The sequence below is a fragment of the Notolepis coatsorum genome (genome assembly GCF_963971535.1).
Source record: "Notolepis coatsorum genome assembly, chromosome: 2".
Taxonomy (NCBI): domain Eukaryota; kingdom Metazoa; phylum Chordata; class Actinopteri; order Aulopiformes; family Paralepididae; genus Notolepis; species Notolepis coatsorum.
In genome coordinates, this window is record NC_140166.1 from 199,714,003 (window position 1) to 199,734,205 (window position 20,203).

The 20,203-nt window shown below is 41.8% G+C and overlaps 1 protein-coding gene across 1 annotated transcript; it reads right to left on the reverse strand.

Annotated features, from left to right (window-relative positions):
• Positions 1-218: 218 nt before the first annotated feature.
• LOC311224170 (uncharacterized protein) lies at positions 219-19,990 on the reverse strand. The gene is made up of 9 exons (XM_084309041.1): positions 19,689-19,990; positions 15,155-15,307; positions 13,417-13,522; positions 11,284-11,407; positions 8,769-11,153; positions 8,456-8,624; positions 8,059-8,221; positions 7,165-7,297; positions 219-3,249 (listed from the first exon to the last, which is right to left on the reverse strand). The coding sequence occupies exons 1-9, from the start codon at positions 19,766-19,768 to the stop codon at positions 3,083-3,085; spliced, it is 3,480 nt and encodes a 1,159-aa protein (XP_084165167.1). The 5' UTR covers positions 19,769-19,990; the 3' UTR covers positions 219-3,082.
• Between the last annotated feature and the right edge of the window lie 213 nt (positions 19,991-20,203).

Genomic DNA, 20,203 nt, shown 5'->3' on the forward strand with positions numbered 1-20,203 from the left:
TCTACTGTAATTAACATAACACAAGGATTCAATGTCCTCTATGACTTCGCTGGTGGCCATGTTCAAACTCATTTACTTTTTTTTGAGGTTTTGGATGATATATATATAGTAATTTACATTTTATGGGGCATTTTACATTGAAACGAAATCCAAATGTTTTATTCTGTTCACATTTTTTTAATAACTCATGAAACAACATTTTGATAACCACTAAAAAATTAAGAATATATCTATTTTACATTTTGTATCCAAATTCAATGTTTCATTCAAATGAATGGAGGTCTCCCCTCTGTGTGTTTTAACAATGAAACTCAAAGCAGATTGCATTCTGGGAACGTAATCAAAGATACAGGTGTTGTATGAGCTACAAGATACATTGTAGTCAAAGGGAGACTTGCATCTGTCTACGGACATTTTCCAGGAATGAGTATCTTCTGAAACTTGGGCCTAGTATAGCAATATACAGTAATTAAGCAATTAAACAGTACAATTCTACATAATGTGCATAAGCAGCACAGTACAATTCTACATACTGTATGTGCACAAGCAGCACAGTACAAGTCTACATGTGTGCACAAGTAGAACTACAATTATACACAAGCAGCACAGTACAATTCTACATACATGCAGCACAGAACAATTCTACACATGCACAAGCAGCACAGAACAATTCTACACATGCACAAGCAGCACAGAACAATTATACATATTTGTACACAATTTCCACTGACAAGAGCATAACCTTGAGCCACAATTAACCTCTGCACAAAATTGATATGGAGAATTTGAGAATCTGCTCTCTAAATCTCTCTCTTTAAACAACATAAACGAGGCCTTGATGAAGAATCACATTATAGCGAGTTTGAAAGTACTAAATTGCAATGCAATTATAATATCAGAATATTGTAAAATAATGTTACCAAGCGTTATAAGAGAGCCGTTGACACCTTACTATTTGAAAAGCGCATAACCTGATTTAAAGATAGAATTTCTGTATAATTCAAGCATATAATATGGTATGTAGTCCCTGTTCCGTCTTCTCATTATACAACACATTATAGTCAAGTGTACAAAACGTAAATATAAATGTCACCATTTAAAATCCCATAATGTACTGTATGTATATACATCTTAAAAATGTGACAATTTCAACATTTTATTTAGGATCAAGGTCTGTACATTTGGGATAATTTCACAAACCAGGGTCCCATTGTGGCAAATGATAAATGTGTGCATTGGTTAAAAAAAACATTATCTTCAGGTGATGCACAATGTCCTGTCGCATGAGATGGTCTGGTGACTCAGTGAACTCTTGTACTGAATATACTGTAGATATAGCATGACTCACCAGTAGTTAGATGTCGGTGTACTCGACTGTATGAGCTGCAATACTGCAGCAGGAAGTCTTAATGGGTATATTGGTACAATGGACCGTGAGAAAATGGGATGTCGTGCTTATGTAGCAGGATAATTGCATTATATCTCCCAATTATCATGAAATATCCTTTATATTAGTGGAGTCATACTAAATATTCTCAAACAGTATAATCACACCGATAATGCTCCCAAGAATAACGGATGACCTTGTGAAATTGTTCCCCCAAAGCAAATTATCTGCTTAATAGGACACGACTGCTTATGAAAAGGTCACAGGAATACTGCTGAACAGGATTAAGTACTTTCATCGTCCACAAGAGGGCGACAGAGACTAGCGAAATTAAACACCCGCAGAGTTCATATTTCATTTCATCTGTATTAACCCTCCCCAACACTTTTACAAATAGACCATAAGGGGAGGGGGGGGGGGTTGACATACACGTATAAAAATGTTGAGAATAATGAATGAGCATGGAATATGATTACTGGTAACAAACTAACAGCAGGTGCACCTTGCAGTTTCAGGGGAGGTTGTTTACATTCAGAGCCTGCTATTAGTTTACAAGACATATCGATGGCTGAAACGCAAAACCTCGTATCTGCAACATTTAAGATTTTCTGATTTCACATTGGATGATGAGAAACCTTGTATCTGCACCTATTCAGTCTGTCTGCAAGATATTTTCCAAAAGGCAGTGTATTGTATTGGGTATCCTTTAAAAAAATAGCATTCTGCAACAAACCAATTTTTTTTGTTTTCTAAAAAAAAAGGGACATTTTCAGATAGGAGGTTTTGCATTTCAACCATCGATATTTTTCATAATGTGTAATTCTTAGAATGACTACTGTATGAAATAAATCAAAACAATATCATTTTGAGGTAAGTCTAGGAGACACTTCCTTAATGCTTGTAAACCAGATGGCGGGGCCTGCCATTGTAAACAACCAAGTGAATGAAGCAGTAACTCTTAAGGTCAATGTCCATGGGGCCCAATTTTCGATTGAAATGTTTACTTTTTTTTTCAGTCATGAAAATACCAACTTCTCACGTTCCTCTCCCCGAGTTGCGTAGTGCACCTTTACCTCACCCTGAGGAGACTTCATTATAATAACACTGAATCAATCGCATCGAAGCTGTATCTTGTGAAAGCTGCACGTTTCTCTTCAGTGTTTGACAATGGAAAGAAAAAAAGTTAACATTTTATTTCTAGGGCTAAAAACATGATCACATCGATAAAAAAAAACAAGTCACAAATTAATATTTTTTTCTTCATCTATATTCATATAAAAAAGTATGTATATCAAACTACTCATTCCATATGAAATTAGTCCAGTCTACTCTTTGATAGGTTAGTAACGATACAAAATACTGCACCATAACAAAAAACACAAATCTTTTCGTACAATTCACTGATGTGGGTGAGCAGCAACTCCTGAAGATTAATGCAATTTTGGCTCATGTATCAACAACAAACTTTCTAGGCTAATAATGTCACACTCGTTCGAGTTCGCCAGGGACGTGCACAGGACTTTAGAGGGGCAGGTGCTCAAAGGCTGAAAAGGGCACTGTCCCTGTGTATATTAGAACAGAGCACTAATAGGCTCAAAAGGGCAGGTGCTCAAGCACCCCTTGGGCTCTATGTTTGCACGTGCCTGGAGTTCGCCCCACGTTGTGGTTCACGCCAACCCCGTCCAGCATGAGTCGCTACTGCCTGATGTCCGCCGGCCTCAGCTGCCTCTCGCCCTCGGCCAGGAAGATCTGCATGGCCCGGTACAGCAGGTGGACGCCCAGCTCCCGCTTCCTCTTCAGCTGCCACATGGACACCACGCCGTAGTAGTCCCCCCGCTTCTGGTTGGTCAGCTTCTTCAACCCTGAGAGGCCGCGGAGCAAGATCGTTAATCAAGCAACATGACACTCGAGGTGGTGCTGTCATATTGAATATCATAGATAAGATAAGATATTCCTATATTGATCCCCTTGGGGAAACTCAGGCGTCGTAGCAGCATGGGGGCGGGGTGGGGGGGGTACAGGTATGGGCAGGGTAATAGTACAAGACATAAATATAGGCAATCTAATTATAGTAGAGATAAGAATAAGCAGTGTGAACAATATAATTAACTCGGAATACAAGCATATGAGCAAGTAGGCAGTGTAATCAAAGGTGCAGATGAGGGTCTGTATGCCTCATAGGGCTGTCCCCGACTAAGGATTTGGATGGTCGACTAGGATTGGCCAAAATTCGCCGTTAGTCGACTATTGGTCGACTTAAAAAAATAAAAAATAAAAAAAAAGTATAATATTTTAAATTTTTTATTTTTTTTATCATTCCATTTGGGCTGTGGGGGTGCTTAATGTCTGAAGGAGTCGACTGAAGGCTTCTTGTCCTCTGCAAAAGCATGCAATTGGTCCACTGATGGATACATCTTGATATTTGTCTAGTTTCTAGTATAGTGTGTTCATTAGATGGGTGAAATCCTCTTTCAGTGCCTCTGTGCCTGTTTTCGTAGGCAGTTAGCCTCTGGTATGCGTGCCATTAGCGTTAGCCACGCTTCTATGCCTCTTTTCTTTTGAAAAAAAAAATAAAAATAAATAAAAATAATTATATATATATATATATTTTTTTTTTATTATATTCGACTAAGAGGTTGGCCAGTCGACTACGGCCCCTTTCGACCGATTAGTCGACTAATCGATTAATAGGGGTCAGCCCTACCTTGTACATATATATTCTCTGCTTCGAAGTGGTTATGCTTTGGCCCTCTTTCGAAGTGGGTTATGCTTAGAGTTAGGGTTAGGTCTTCGCTGTACGCGGGCTAGCCAATCAGAGAGCGTCTTCGCAAACTGCGGCTACGGAAAAAAATCACACCTCACAGCAGGGCCGTCAGAGTGCCGGCCCTGAGAGCGCCGCTCGCATTGCTCTGCGGTCCTGCAGCTGCATGCTTCTCGTTTGCAGGGCTATAACTATATTCTATATTATAGCTATGGATGCAATACTATGACCCATTTGACATCGAGCATCTATCGTTCAAGAGAAGATAGAAGGCTAAATTGTGCTAGCCTAAGCATAGCATGCAGGGGTCCACAGATCTGGAACAAGCTTGATGAAAATCTAAAAATGACTAATACCTTTAAAACCTTTAAAAAAATCATTGAAAGAGGAACTGCTAAAATCATATCTCTAATTAAAATTATAACTTAGGAATAAAATTGTCTGTATTATGTATCTCTGTTATATGTCAGTTAGTAGGTAGGTGTGTAAACCTACCCACGTTGTAGTTTTTTGTTTTGTTTTTGTTTGTTTGTTTTGTTTATTTTGTTATTGTTTTGTTTGTTCATATTCTGTTTGTATCTGTGTTCAGGCTCCCTCCAAAAGCTTTAAATAGCTTCTTGGGAGACCTGGCACATGCACACAATTTGCGACATGTTATCACATGAGGATACTCGCATGTAAAATGTATCGTGTGTGTGTGTGTGAATAAAAATTCATTCATTCATTCATTCATTCATTCATTCATTCATTCATTCATTCATTCATTCATTCATGAGAAAAAGAAATAATTTTTCCATCCATACATTCCCGTTTTATACCGTGGTGAATATAAGTATGGTTTTAGAGCAGTTTAGGGTAATTCCTGGGAGGCTAGTAATAGCCCGATATGTGTATTATATTAAATCCATTGGCATTTTGTCCCTACACACGCTACACTTAAAAATTCAAATGCATATGATCGGTATTATGTTCCATCATGAATGCATGAAAGGGGGGGGGGGGTCGTTTCTGATTAATTGATTGTCAATAACGGCATTCGTTAGTACAACCCCATACGCTGATCAGGACGATGGCTATGAAAACAAGCCACAATCAAGCTGAAATTGACGTTAAATTGCTCTTACCTGTGGCCGGTGGGATTCCAAAAAGAATATTCCAATTATTTGATTGCCATCTGGTAGATGTAGGTCCATTTGGGCCACGACATAACCCACCACAGCATGAATCGGGGGTCCCAAAAACTATTCAAAACTATTTCATCGACGCACAGCCCCATACACAGTCTCAAAGGGAGTGCAACATCAGCCGCATACCACCAGGTGGCGGTATTGGACTTTTGCAATCTCAGACTCATTCCTTATGGTAACACAGGCTCCCTGGATGGATAACGATTGGAAATAGCGAATAAAAGAAATAACGATCAAATAACGTACTGGTTGGCGTTCAACTATTGGCGGACAAACGTGTATAAAATCATTGTTGGCAGGGAATGAGTTTAAGAGCACATGTGCGAGTAAAGATGAGTAAAGTTCAATATCTTTTTTCCCCTTCTGCATAAGTCAGTGGTTGCATTGAGCAAAAACATCAACAACTACCAAGACCTGTTTCTTGGACCAACATCACTCACTGGCTACGTGCTTGCATCAACAAAGCATGTGAGCAGAGGCTCTTGTTTACTTATGCTGGACCATGGCTAACAGCGGTCGGTGGCTAGTAGCAACAAACTCTTCCAACATTTGGTTGAGCTTCACAAAAAAGATGGAATACAGTGAAACGCAATACCTGCAGCAAGAGTATTTCGTGCAGCAAGGAAGCTCCTCCAATATGACTAAGCATTTGCTTCAACCCTCCGGTTTCGTGTTACATTAGCACTCACTGAGGTTATAATATCTCCTGTGGAGAGAGATTTGGCTATGCAGGACACTCAGGTTATAATATCTCCTGTGAAGAGAGGTCTGGCTATACAGGACACTCAGGTTATAATATATCCTGTGGAGAGAAGTCTGGCTATGCCAGTGTAACAAACTGACAGCTGACATTCGTCTTTTATATTAAAAGGTACCCCAAACAAACAATAATCCTAGATGCAAGTTCACAGAGCACCCGACCACCTCCAGTTCATGATCCCCAGACAGGCAGACACCCCCTATTAAAGAAAACTCATTTCACTTTAGCTATGAAAGGGAAGATGAGAACAGAAAAAGTGGATGAATGTCACTGAGCAGTGCTTTAAGTTGAACGGCTTACATTCCTTAGCAACAGTTGTCTCCTTCCTAGGTAATAGATAAGCTAAATGCATTATCATCCACAGTGGTATCAATGCATTTAATAAGCCTCCTTTGATATATTCCTGTCATAATGCATCAGAAACGGACGGTAAACACTAGGCTAAAGTTACAGCAGGTTAATAGAAAAAGATACCTTCATGTCATGATTCACAATTTACTAACTGAATATGCCAAAAATGAAAGGTAGAATAGTTTTGGTTCTTGATATAAAATGTTCTCCCTGACCACAAATATTAGAATCGGAAGACATATTTGATAAGAACCGGATTCAATAAGCAGAACCAGAATGGAACAAATTTAAACGATACCCAACCCTACTGAAAAGGGTATTGGTACGTAAATCCCTGTGTGTTTGTGTTATACTCGTCTGTTGTTTGTCTCACTACCTCGCCCCTTCGTGCAAAGCCAATTTTGAGTTCTACAAATTCTATATAAATCGAATGTATTATTATTATTATTATAATAAAAGGTGCAGATGGTGCTGCAGCTGCTGTTAAGGAATTCCTAAATTCAAGAATCCTAAGTAATCTTAAAAGACAGACGCATGCTTGTGACCAATGGCAGAAGTCTATTGTGGGGTTATTGTGGTACAATAAAGCGACCTTCCTGTTGGAGATATAACTATGTCGTGTTATAACATCCGTGCCCGCAATCCACGGTCAATAAGATTTGGGGCATTGGACACACTGTACTGGAGTGACATCAAAATGTACAGAGCGACTGCTCACCAATGGCTTCCACCATGCAGGCCTCTCGCGTGTACGCTTCTACTGGAATGACGTTCTGGAAGCAGTGGAGAGAGACGGCGCCTTGCTCTGCCTTCCACACCTCCAGGATGTGCTGCACCTTAGAGCACAGTTTCTGTCCGAGGAGAAAGGTTTGTTTGGGAATGATTCAAGATATTAAAGATTAATAGTTTATTGTAATGTCTTGTGTACTTCCATAAATCTAAATACTGTTCCTCCCAGCACAGAGCAGTGTAACAAGAAAGGTTCAAATACTAAACTAAAATGTATATGGCATATATGCGTATACAATATTCAATCAAAAATATCTAAAAGTCCATAAAGAAGCAGTATGAAAAACATATACGTCGACATATACTGTAAGTCTCAATCAATCATGAAGTCGAAGGCTAAATTCCAAAATTTGCTACATGACGGAACCAACGGAGAAACCAGGATTATATATGGATACATTTGACCATTATCAGATTCATGGACAGAAGAAGAACTACCATTTGTATAAGATATTTTAAATAGCCTACCGTTGAAGCTAAAAATATCAAATGTAGATGCAAAATAGCCTTACATTATTTGAGTTGATTCAGGGTTTTTATCTGACAACATGCTATGTTTTTAAGTCCAATTCTGGCAATAATTAATAGCTACAGTTTAAATTGCGCTACTCAAAAACAACACTTGTGGCTTCTCATTCAATGAACATGGACACATGGCATTTTTTTTTTAACGTTTGACGTTAAAAGGTTCTGACGCGACTTAGCGCCATTAGAGGGCATAACCATTAAATCCTGAGCGAGTGACTTACTAAGCTGTTGGTGAAATTGCAAGATTTATAAGATCACTTTGCGACAAAAAAAAGAAAAAGACATGTTGCCCTACCTTGGAGGTCTTGTCTCCTCGGTAATACTCCAGAGCCTCATACAGGTGGCTGTACGGTCGAGAACGCTTCCCCTTGCCCACGTAGAATATGGAACTGATAAAAGTCTGGAAGCACTCCTGAGGCTTCATGGTCCGACTACGAAATGGAAGGTTCTGGGTCACTCTGAAGGAATGGGAGGAAAGAGAAATATTTACTTGTATGATAAGATGAACACAGGTTCCCTGCTGGGGTTTGAACCCAGGACCTTCTTGCTGTGAGGCAACAGTGCTAACCACTGCGCCGCCCTGAACAAAACCACACATTAATCCAGACAAATATATACCAGTTATCAATTGAATTGTTTTATTTTCCAAGAGCATTTTGACCCACTAATCTAAGACCTGCCAATGAACTGACCTGGGGTCCAGCAGCAAATAATTGAAGCTTGACTTGATGACGCCCTCCCTCCACTTCCTGTTTTGATCTGGTTGGTCAAACTGCTGGCACAATGCCAGCTCATCATCATGACAGTCGGGCAGCTCAAAGGTCCGCAGGGCACGGCACATTTCTGGACTGTATCCCAAATCTACAGAGTCAAAAGCACAAGTTACTAAGAAAATCACTTAACTAAATGTCTTGTATGTCAATGACACCAATAATAGTCAGGATTTTCATATGACGTTCCGTTATAACCATCTGGACCTAGTAATTGCAGATACAAAAACATCACCTCCTTGCTGCGACTGGTCCGGCTGCTTCTGCTGCGGTAGTTCCAACTTGGATTCCAGCAACATGCGACGCAGCCTCTGCATGTAGACGGGCCGGGTGCGGCTGCTGATGGGACCCGGGCTCTCCCCCAGCTCCACCAGCCTGCGTCTCAGCTCCCTGTCCGTCAGCCCTTTGGTCTCCGGACACTCCCTCTCGTCCTCCTCCCTTGCCGCCCTCGGAGGTTTCCGGTTCTCCTTCCCCTTGGTCGCCTGGCTGACCTGCATGGAGCGCCAGTCGTACAGGATGGTGTCGTCACTGCTGGAAGTGCTCGTACTGGAGCTGAGTGAGGTGTTGGCCATGGGCGGGACGTGGGTCTCGATGAACTTGTGACCCTCTTCTGTGTCGGTGTAGAGGTACTCCACCGGCTCATCCAGATCCGGGATGTGAGGGCGCCCTCCCGGCGTGTAGGAGAGGTCGGCCAGGTGCTGGGACCTGCGGAAGCCGGACAGCCTGCTCATGCTGTACCTCGGCGTGCAGCCGGTGCCTGGGGTGCAGGGAGGGTCGGAGTCTTCCCTGGATCTCCGCGGAGAGAAGTAGCTGGAGCTGGATGACGACGCCGCCGACTCGCTCTGGGAGTCCAATTCCTCTGTGATCCAGGTTTCTTCTTTCGCTTTGGCCTCATCCGTGCTCGTCAGGTCATCGGTCAGAAACATCGCAGCTTCCGCTTCGTCCTTGCCCCGCATAGCCAGCATAATCTCTTTGAGACCTTTCTCATAGGCGTCTGCTAAAGATTCCTCGTATTTCTCCACTATGACTGTGTCGGACACACTCTGCGGTAGTATGACTGTGTCAGCCATGCTATCAGGGACGATAACAGTATCAGCTTGACTATCGCTAACGCTCGGACCAGCTCCGAGGGTGCTGGACTGTGTGTCCTGACTCTCCAGCCAGCAGTCCCCTGACGCCGACTGTGGAGAGCGACAATGTCTGCCTGGCGGACTGTAAAAGACATCGTCGCTGCCCTGAGACCTGGGGGTCTGGCGGTGCTTTCGCAGCGGGGTCGGCAAGGTCTGCTCAAACAGAGAGGATGTGGACAAAAGGCTCTCTGGGGTTTTGCTCGATCTCAACGAGCAGCGACTCAGCCTCGAACGTGTCCTACCGGTAACAAACGTACTTGGCGTGAGCGGAAATGCAAAGTCTTCCTCTGATGATGCAGTTGTAGTACCAGCTATCGGGGTGCACGTGGTTGGCTTGTCACGGTCAGCGCTACCTTCAGTGGTGGTGACCACAGTGGTGGCGCTACAAGCCTCAAGGGCAACGCTTCCTGGGGATGTTTTCTCAGACAATGTTAGGTTGTCTGACAAAGCTGTCAGATCCTCTATACGAGAGTCTCTCTGAGGTTCCGTCTTAACAGGCAAAATGTTCACCTCCGGACTTACACGTATGGCGTCGGAGTCAGATTCAACGCTAGTGGTCGTCTCGTCTGCGTCAGAAGACGAGAGCGGCATGGGGTGTGAGGAGGTCTCCATGGTGGTTGTGTAATGGTCACTTTCACAGCTGCTGTAGTGACTGGTTCCACTGCTGCTGCCACTGCCCCCCGAGCTACACGCTGGCTGTCCAGGCGCCTCAGTCACCACCTCATTTACATGTTCATCCTCCGTTTCATTGTCGCTGTCTTCCTCCTCTAACGGGAAGTGGCTGACGACTGTTCTTTCCATATCCGATTCTGTGGTGTCATTGCAGTCCCTGGAAAAGACGTAAACGTGATCCGGGGAGGTGACGTCGATCCCCTGACAGTGTAAAACGGTGGCCATGCGTTCTGAATCCAGGAAGTTGGAGTATTCGGAGAGGTCAAAAGTAAAGTCTTCAGAGGAGTAGCAGCTAGCCTGAATGTCTGGCTCCTCTTGTTTAGGGCTTTCTGGGCTCAAAAACGGGAAATATTCATCTGCGCCTCTGAAGCTCACGCTCTTACGGTGTGTGCCTCTCGAAGGACCAGCTGGGAGAGCAGCGTACATTTGGGAAATGGGGACCCTGCCTCGAGTCACAGCAGGGTCTTCGTCCACCTCTGGTGCCGACGCACCGTGGCCAGTGGACAGGACGTCCTCCTGGAGAGCGGCTCCCGTGCCAACCGTGGACATGCGAGTGCTAGACAGAATGGAGGGGGCCCTGGGTTCTTTGTTCCAGTCTCGGCTGGGACCCCAGTTAGTGCCGAGATCAGACAGTCTGTTATAGGGCACTCCTCTGCAGCTTGGCCTGCCGTTAATGGCCGACAGGTCAAGGAACGACGAGAGCCGGGTGCTACTGTGTGGGTCCTCCCCGAAGTCACTCGTCGTCGACAAGCTGTGTGTGCTCATGCTGTAGTCCGATTCCGCGTAACTGGACGTGTCCGTTTGGCCCCTGTAAACAGCTGTGGATGAAGGAGGACGGGAATTTGAGTGAGATACTTCACGTGATCATATCAATGATTCATCTCAAAATGACATGGTACATCTGGCAAGGGGAATTCATGCGATTTAAATCTGAATCCGATTCTTTACCGAATTGGAATTGAGGCGGATCTTCATCTTCCGTCTCTGCAGAGCTGGTCTGGTATTCCTGAAGGAGCCGTGCACATTTGAGGTTTTCCTCCTGCTCGGCCAGATCCCCGGGTCTGTTGCCATCCTGTAGGGGTGAAAGAGACAAGACAGTAGTGTCCGTTTCAAAAGGCAACATTCAAAGGGCGCCATCAGGGTACAGCTTGTTAACTCATTCAGTGCCGTTCACGCATATATACGCGTTTGTCCGCCAATCGAATAACGCCAACCACGTATATATACGTTATTGAATAGTTAATTCTTTTATTCGCTATTTCCATTCATAAATCATCCAGGAAGGCTGTGGTACCATATGCAATGTGTGAGATCGCAAAGGTCCAATACCAATATGATTGAAATTCCTCCGGGTGGAGTTTTCGAGTAGCCTGAACCGAGGGGTATACCCGATCGCATTGAATCGCTTTCGGGACGCCCGATTCATTATGCTGTGGGGGGTTATGGCGTGGGCCAAATGGACATACAATATAGCAGATGGCAATCAAATAATTGGAATATTCTTTTTGGAATCTCATCTCATCGGTAAGAGCAATTTAACGTAAATTTCAGCTTGGTTGTGCATTGTTTTCATAGACATCGCCATGATCAGCTATTGCCGTTATTGACAATCAATTAATCAGAAACGACCCCACCCCTTTCATGCATGCATGATGGAACATAATATACCGATATGCATTTGAATTTTTTATTGTAGCGTGTATAGGGACGAAATGCCAATGGATTAAGTATAATATGGGTCGCAGCCTAATACTAGCCTCCCAGGAATTACCCTAAGCCGCTCTAAAACCATACTTATATTCACCACGGTATAAAACGGGAATGTATGGATGGAAAAAATATTCCTTTTTCGCATTCTTGAACGATAGATACTCGATGTCAAATGGGCCATAGTATTGCATATATAGCTATAATATTTAAATAGTTATAGCCCTGCAAACAAGGTGAGCGATTCTCACCGCTTACAGCGTGGCGGTAGCTACTACAGTATGAGGCTAATCCGTGGCGTCCAATGAGTTAATAGTAGGGATGCACCGAATGGGAAATTCTTGGCCAAAACAGATACCGAAAATAGGAAACAGTTGGCCGAAAACCGAATGCCGAAAATGATTAATATATAAATATATATATAATGTATTTCTTCTTTTTTTTTCCTACCCGATTATGGCAAAAGACTATCGCAAAACTTAACTTAAATAATAGTAATAATCACTATTATGGGCCCATAAAACATTTATTCAGCACTTTTGAACGCATACATTAATTCAGAACTGACTGCTGAAAAATTTTACGATTTAAAAATGTTCTCTTTGCATACAACAAAATTTGCATTAAAGTCAAGTGCATTTTCTTTTCTCTGTAGGATAACTACAACAAAGTGCATTCAGAACAAAGCCACGGTGCTTTAAAACTGCATAAAGATCTGCATAAAGACACACACACGAGAGGGATAATAGCTTATAGCAGACTTAATGATGTTACTGTAGTGGCTACTGTCATAATTCATGGAATTATGGAAGGACTGTTGTATTTACTACATCTCCCGTGACTCTTAGCGGGGGATGACGTAGCTTACGAGAGACGAGTGAAAGAGGACCGGAAGCGTTGTTAGCTAGCTTAACGCTAACGTTAGTTTAAAAGGTTTTAACCGCGACGGCCATATAGTAATGGCGAGGATATAAAGCATGTTAAAGACGCATTTATTGGATGCGTTGCTCGCAGAGTTTACATAGAAACAGCGCGACTCCCAAGAGGAGTTAGTTATGACAGAACGCTGCAGAACGCAGGAAGTGCTGCCAAGCTGCTCACGTTATACGTTGCGCAAAGTCTGTAGCCGCGTTTTGATTACGTAATCACAACAACACTTTAGGTTACGAACGTTACGTAACCCTGTTCTTTGACATTCAGTGATATATTTTCGGTGCTAAAACCCTTTCGGCCGAAAGCCGAAAATGCATTTTTAACCATATTCGGTGCATCCCTAGTTAATAGCTGATAGCTTTTCCTTGTGCACAGGATTTATACAATGGATGTAATGAACAAAAGACTGACACCTATATGCTAAAGATATTCTTTTCTCACCTGATCTTTAAGATTGGGGTTTCCTCCGTTCTTCAAAAGCAGTTTGAGGTTTTGATAACATCCCCACAGTGCAGCAACATGCAGGGGAGTCAAACCATCTGAAGACCTGGGGAACAGACAGTCCGTCAGTGGGGCTCTGGAAGTGGCTGGGAAGTTAGACGCTTGATAACACCCTGCTACAGAAGCCAGTCGCCATGGTGGTGTAGTGGTTAACACCGACGCCTCACAGCAGGAAGGTCCTGGGTTTGAATCCCGCTTGGGGTTGCCAGGTACCCAGGTCCCCCGGCCTTTCTGTGTGGAGTTAGCATGTTCTCCTCATGCTTGCAAGGGTTTCCCCTCCAGAAAAATATAATGGAAAAACATGCAGAACAGATTGCTAACACTGTCGTGTCCCTAACGAAGACGAGCGGATGCACTTGGATTGGTCCCATGTCTGCTCCCAGCTGCCCTTGGGGGGGAAGGACGACAGGATGGGTCAAGCGCAGAGAGGAAATTTCATCTGCTACCCCAAATTATTAATAATTTTTTATATAAATGCATGTGTGTTTCTATGTGTGTCGCTATCTCACATGCGTGTTCGCTGCATGACAATGTAGCAATGTGCTACAAATAAAATACTTCTCTAAAGACTTCTCATCGGCGACCCAAAGAAATAATAATTGCATGCGTGTGTTCCTGTGTGTGTGCCGCCCATCGCATGTGTGTGTCACTGCATGACGAATAAAGAATTCTTCAAAGTCCAGTTATTATTATTATTATTATTATTATTATTATTATTATTATTATTATTATTATTATTATTATTATTTATTATTATTATTATTATTTTTGGGGAATTGCTCACATCGCAGAGGAAGAGATTTGCATTGAGAGATCACTAACCCCAGAAATCCACCCATCAGCACACAGTTATGGGGATGATTATCCAAAAAAAGAAAGGCGTTGTGCCCCAAAAAAATTGGCACCAGCTTCCAATGCATATTTGTGGTAAACTATTGTGGGCCTGTAAATACCAATGTTCTGATTAAAATTATATTTGACTACAAGTGGTTTCTTTTTTTGTATTTTATTTTTTTATTCTTTTTTAAAACAAACATATAAACAAACATGACAACACACGATAAGATATACAAGCATTAATTGTCAGGGCACATCCAATGAGATCACATTTTGGTTAGTTGTTTTATATAAGATATACCCATAATACCTGTTATCTAAAAAAAAAAACCCTACATACATATGCTCAGCTCGAACCCCCCCCTCCCGGACCCCACCTTGAGAAGTATCTCCACTATCCCTCGCACCTAACCAGACACTACCATTATAAGCTAGCTTTTATTCTCTCCACCACTTCTAACCACATTGACATTTTGGATTCATTGAGACCCAGAATTCTTGCTGTAGATATTTCATGGTAAATTACATCGAGATATGTAAGAAACCAAACTTTACGGCACATTTTTTCCGGTTGAAACCAGCGTGATGCGATCAGCTTTTTGGCTACTGTGATACCCGATAAAACCAATCTCTTTAGCTGTGGATTCACTGCAAACTCAAAAACATCATTCAACAGCAATACCGAGGGGTGTACAGGTATATTCCAAGATACGAGTTTTGATATTTGTTGGGTCACATCTTTCCAGAATGCCTTAACTGGTGAGCAGTCCCAATACATGTGCATAAATGTCCCTTCGTCCCCATTTGTACATTGGGACTACAAGTGGTTTCTAAGGCCTACCTGATATTTGGGTCCGCTCCGTCTTGCAATATCAACTTCAGGCAGCGTATGTTCCTTTCAGTCTCCTTGCCTACAGCTAGATGTATCGCGGCCACTCCTGTGCTGCAAACCAAGTCGGGCCGTGCGCCCTGTGAAAGAAGCATCTGCACATTTCTGTGAAGTAAAAAAAAAATTAAAAAAAATGTTGTTATAATTGTTATTCGAGTTTCTGTAATAGATTGCATCATGGCCTGTATTTGAACTATCGTCCCTGTATACTATGGCTGTATACTAGCATTCAAATAATTTCAAAAGATTAACTCTGTAGGCCAATCAGTCAATCTCCACTTTATGTTGTATAGCAAAATAGCTAAGTTGATTCCTCAGAACAGTGAACCTTTTGTAAATACCCTAACACACAATAGCCATGACATGATGTCGGTCCATGGTTACATGACAGATTCCGACCATGGCAGTAGGGTTGCACGGTACACCGATACACTAGAAAAGTATTGCGATACCAAGCCATTAAAAGCGGTCCAATACTCCATTTTATTAGTAATGGATACTTTTAGAATATCCTGGAGCTGCTCATAGTGAGTCTGGGCAGAGTTAAAATTTTGTTTTCAAAAAGTGAAGAATGGGAGGGGCGGAGCCCCCCGCCCCCCCCCCTCTCTCACTATATATATATATATTCCATTACTTTTCCTGATGTTTTAAGTTTTTGCCTGCAATACTTAGGCTGGTATCAGTATCAAAGTAAAATGTTGTTTGGTATTGTGACAACACTACATGGCAGACCTCTGACTCATGGTATGGTTTGAGACCACTTGTGTTTGTAGGCACAGTGCTGCACTTTCAGCCAACAGTCAGAACCAGCGTTGACATGATGAATCGAAGGCGACTTGGAGTGAACATTTGAAATGTTACGCTCTAATCAAGATGTCAGCCCCCAGTAAACACAGACTCGCCATTGAAACTTTGAGAAGTTGGACCATTTCAACAACTTCGGGGTGAGTGTTTGACAAATAAGTGGCCTGGATTTTATGTTTAGGTAATGTAAAATGCTTCTGAGTAAGTAAAATAAAAAACACATGATATACCGTCGCCTGGGAGATCTAAAGTTCATTTTAGTCTATGTTAATTTGCCGAGCTGATATGGTGGAACTATGGAACCCACTGCCCAAAAACATCAAGGAAGCCAACTCGCTCGATAGCTTCAAGACAGCTTAAAAATTAAAATCTCTTTACTCTTAAATGAGATATCAGGGAGGCTACCTCTTCAAGTGTAACGCCATAACTCATCAACTGATCAATAGTCTGTTCACTATTTTCACTATGCACTTCCTGCCAAGTTCATGAATTGCATGCACTTCTATGCTCATTTTATGCCTTTTTTATTTTTTATGTTTAACTATTTACTTTTATTACCGTATCTATTTGATCAGTGACAATTTTATTCAATGACGACCTATATGCACTCACTTTGTGCAACGTAACGTGCAATGTAACTCACTGTGCCTTGTATATATATATTTATCTATTTTTACCTAAGTATTGTGTGATCTTGTGTGAAGGGCGGACTAGCAAAGTAAGATTTTTCATTGTATGGCAAACTGTCTGTTTAACTGTGCATATGACAATAAACAATCTTGAATCTTTGCTAAATCTGCACATCCATACATTGCACGCTTATGATTGGGTGAACCAGGTTGATCTAATGAGCAGTCATTCAAGCTGACCAGGCGTCGCTAGACACTCGCTGGTCATCCTTCTATTGCTTGGAAATACAATTCCTGATCATCCTGACGTTCTGTATTGGTGTCACTAATGGTTTTATTATCTGCATATCATATGCTTGCATAAATGGCAGTGTTGTGCACGGATCATCTTGCCTCCTTATTTATTTTAAACTGCCTGTCCAGCAGGAAGGGGATCTGGGGGAGATGGTGTGAACCTCAGCGCATGTTACGCGTTCCCAGTAGAGTTGTTCCGATACCGATACCAGTATCGGAAATGCCTCCGATACTGCCTAAAATGCTGGTATCGGTATCGGCGAGTACCCTCTAATTCTGCGCTCCGATACCATATGACGTAATTTATTAACAACACGTGCGGTCTGCTGAGTGAGCATTATAAAACAAACGTGTTTTTAATCGACCGTGAATTAAAGTGTCAATACTGTTTGTCATTTTAACAGCAGATACTTTCTTAAATGCCATCGTCCCGAGAGAGGGGTGTTGACGGGGAGCTCTGATGGGTTCGCTTGTGGTGTTATTAGCATTAGCTGAAGAGCTAACCGAAAAGCTAGTTTTAGCTTTAACGTTACCTTGGCTAAAGTTGGGGCTATTCATAATCCAGCAATAATGGCTGCAGACCTGCAAGCAAAGTACAGCAAGTTGGCACAGGACTCGAGTATTCCAAGGTAAATCACTTTTTCACCAGTAACGTTATATTGTCTTGTTTCCATCTAACGTTAGCTCATGCTAACCTAGCTCACGCTAACGTGGTCACTGATCTACCTCTCGCACACAATTAATGACATGTTGCGGACAGCCATATCGGTGACAATGTTTAGCTTTTAGTGCCAAATGATAAGAGTCTGAGGCGGAGTCTCAAAAGAGAATGTTGAATATTTATTGTGCAAAAATCACAACAGAGCCTCTACTACTAACTGAAGTTACCGGAGCCTTCTGGAGTGCAACAACATATAACGTCCGTGCGGAATCAATGTCCCAACAACCATTCCGTGGGTGAACTCATTGAGATAGTTGTCAATTAATGATACTAATACTAATCTATACAATCACCTGTTGTTGAATAAATACCATTACTTTATAGTTATTACTAAAAAAACAGTATATAAAACAGTAGCTGTAATTTTTTTTTTTTTTTTTTTTTTTTTTTTTTAATGTATGCACTGGTATCGGATCACTATCGGTATCGGCCGATACCAAAAGCTTAGGTATCGGAATCGGATCGGAAAAAATGGTATCGGAACATCTCTAGTTCCCAGTGAAACTCTCCAGGTTAAAAGAAGTGGCCGTCAACTCAATATGTATCAGAAAAGGCATATGGTAGTCTAGTGCATAAAGTTATAATGAATATTAGTGTGATGCCTCTCCATTATCACTGTCGGGAAGCATTTGAAAAGTTGTGCAGTCTCTAAATGAAAGGGATTTCAGTGTAGAGAGATGCACCGATGTGAAAATTCTGGCCAACACTGGACTCACTGTGACATTAAGCCATCCATTCTACATTCACTGCACACAACACCCACCTGCACACACTTGCTTTAAAACATTCACCTTAAAGCATTCATTCATTTGAGACACTTTAAACACTTTTTAAACATTATTTACACCATATTTTATCTATTTATTCTTACAAATTTGCACTACCTCTCTACCTCATTTTTGCATTTAGTTTTTTGCATTATAGTGTTTGGTCTTTACTCTTACTTTTCTTACTGTATGAAGCACAATCTCAAGAGGTTCATACAGAACCAATAATTTCACTAATGTACATGTACCTTATATGTGACAAATAAAGCAAAACTTTTAACTTGAACTGATATTAACATTTCTATTATGGCCAATAACCTGTCGATAATCTGCCTGTATAAATCAAACTAATTTCTATGATAATGCAATTGTGTACATACTATTTTTGTAGTTACGGAAGTGTTAGCCCGTAATTGTCACATGAAAGTAACATTACCCAAACAAACTTTATGTGGCCAAAAAAAAAGAAAAACACACACAACAGCAGCTAAATAGAGCAATAATCAGTTTTTCTCATCGGACCAATGCAATCAAAGAAAAAAAATCACTATCACCAGCCGATATGTTTGCCAATATATATCTGCCCAGTTATGCTCATTGGACCTATACCGATATATGAATAACTATGCCAACACCAATAAGGTCACTGATATATATTGTCCATACCTAGTAAATTGTAATGGAACTCTGCATGTTCTCTATTATATTATCTAATTTACATGTGTCTTTAGTGATGTAGGCGTAGACCTAAGTAGAAGTAGTAGTAGTAGTTGTATTAGTCATCATAACACACAAAACAATATGCACAATCATTCAACAATCTTTGTGGCTGAAAAGGTACAGGCTGAAGCATAATGCTTATACATGCCTGTCCTATATTCTTAACAAAATGAAGACTCCAAAACAAAACAGCATTAAAAAATGAATTATTCAAAGTGTTTTTTTAAGGGAGGAAGTGAGATCCGATCACAAGTAGTCACTCAAGACTTATGTGGAAAGTAAACACATTATAATGCCAGGTGTGTGAACTGACATACTGAGAGCTGTCCACTTGTGATCGGATCACCCAGATCGGCAGCTATTATTTTATTCAAAATCCCACAACTGTCTATACTGTAGGTATCGAGATAACAGAGAAGAGGAACGTTCAGTGTTTAGTGAAATTGAACAATTCCTCATGTTGCTGGGGCCCCTTGGAGTCCCCTCAATGACCCCACTGTCTGCAAACCACTGCTTTACACCAGTCTCTCAATAAGGAAAATAAAAATCACCTGGATTCTCCATCGTGCACAGCTTTACACAGCTGGGTTGCCAGACTCGAGTCGTTGCGATTCGTGTTATGTTGTGCCATACCTCATGGTTCTGTGTACTAGATGTATCTATTGATCTGATAATCCGGCTAAGCTAATAGTAGCTATAGCTAACAACAGTGGGGCATCCAATTGTTGTCATGTGCGCGCAGTTGTTGTCGTCCCACGTTTCCCTGTTGAATTTTCAGTGTGCATGTAATCAATGTATCCTGCTCTCACACACATCGGGAGGGGTGCTGCTTTTTCAAGCTCCAAACAAGAATCTAAACTTCTTTGTTTACCATGATCTCTGTTGTCGATAGGGGTAGACTGACTCGTTTGGTTAAACTTCCCCCCACTCGTCCGAGTTCCCTTTCGCACAGAGGGCGGATGTCCCGCCTACAGATAGCATGCATTCATTGGCTGAAACCAATACGGGTCTCCATTCAAACCAATCAGACTGGCAAAACGTCATTTGCAATGAATGTTGACGCCTC

Bases quoted from the DNA above. Each gene is read 5' to 3' on its own strand.
- LOC311224170 (XM_084309041.1), bottom strand. From the start codon at position 19,768: ATGGCACAACATAACACGAATCGCAACGACTCGAGTCTGGCAACCCAG. The intron at 13,523-15,154 runs GTAGGCCTTAGA...TCTGTTCCCCAG, and splicing joins GGAGCGGACCCAAATATCAG to GTCTTCAGATGGTTTGACTC. The intron at 7,298-8,058 runs GTAGGGCAACAT...CTCCTCGGACAG, and splicing joins GAGGAGACAAGACCTCCAAG to AAACTGTGCTCTAAGGTGCA.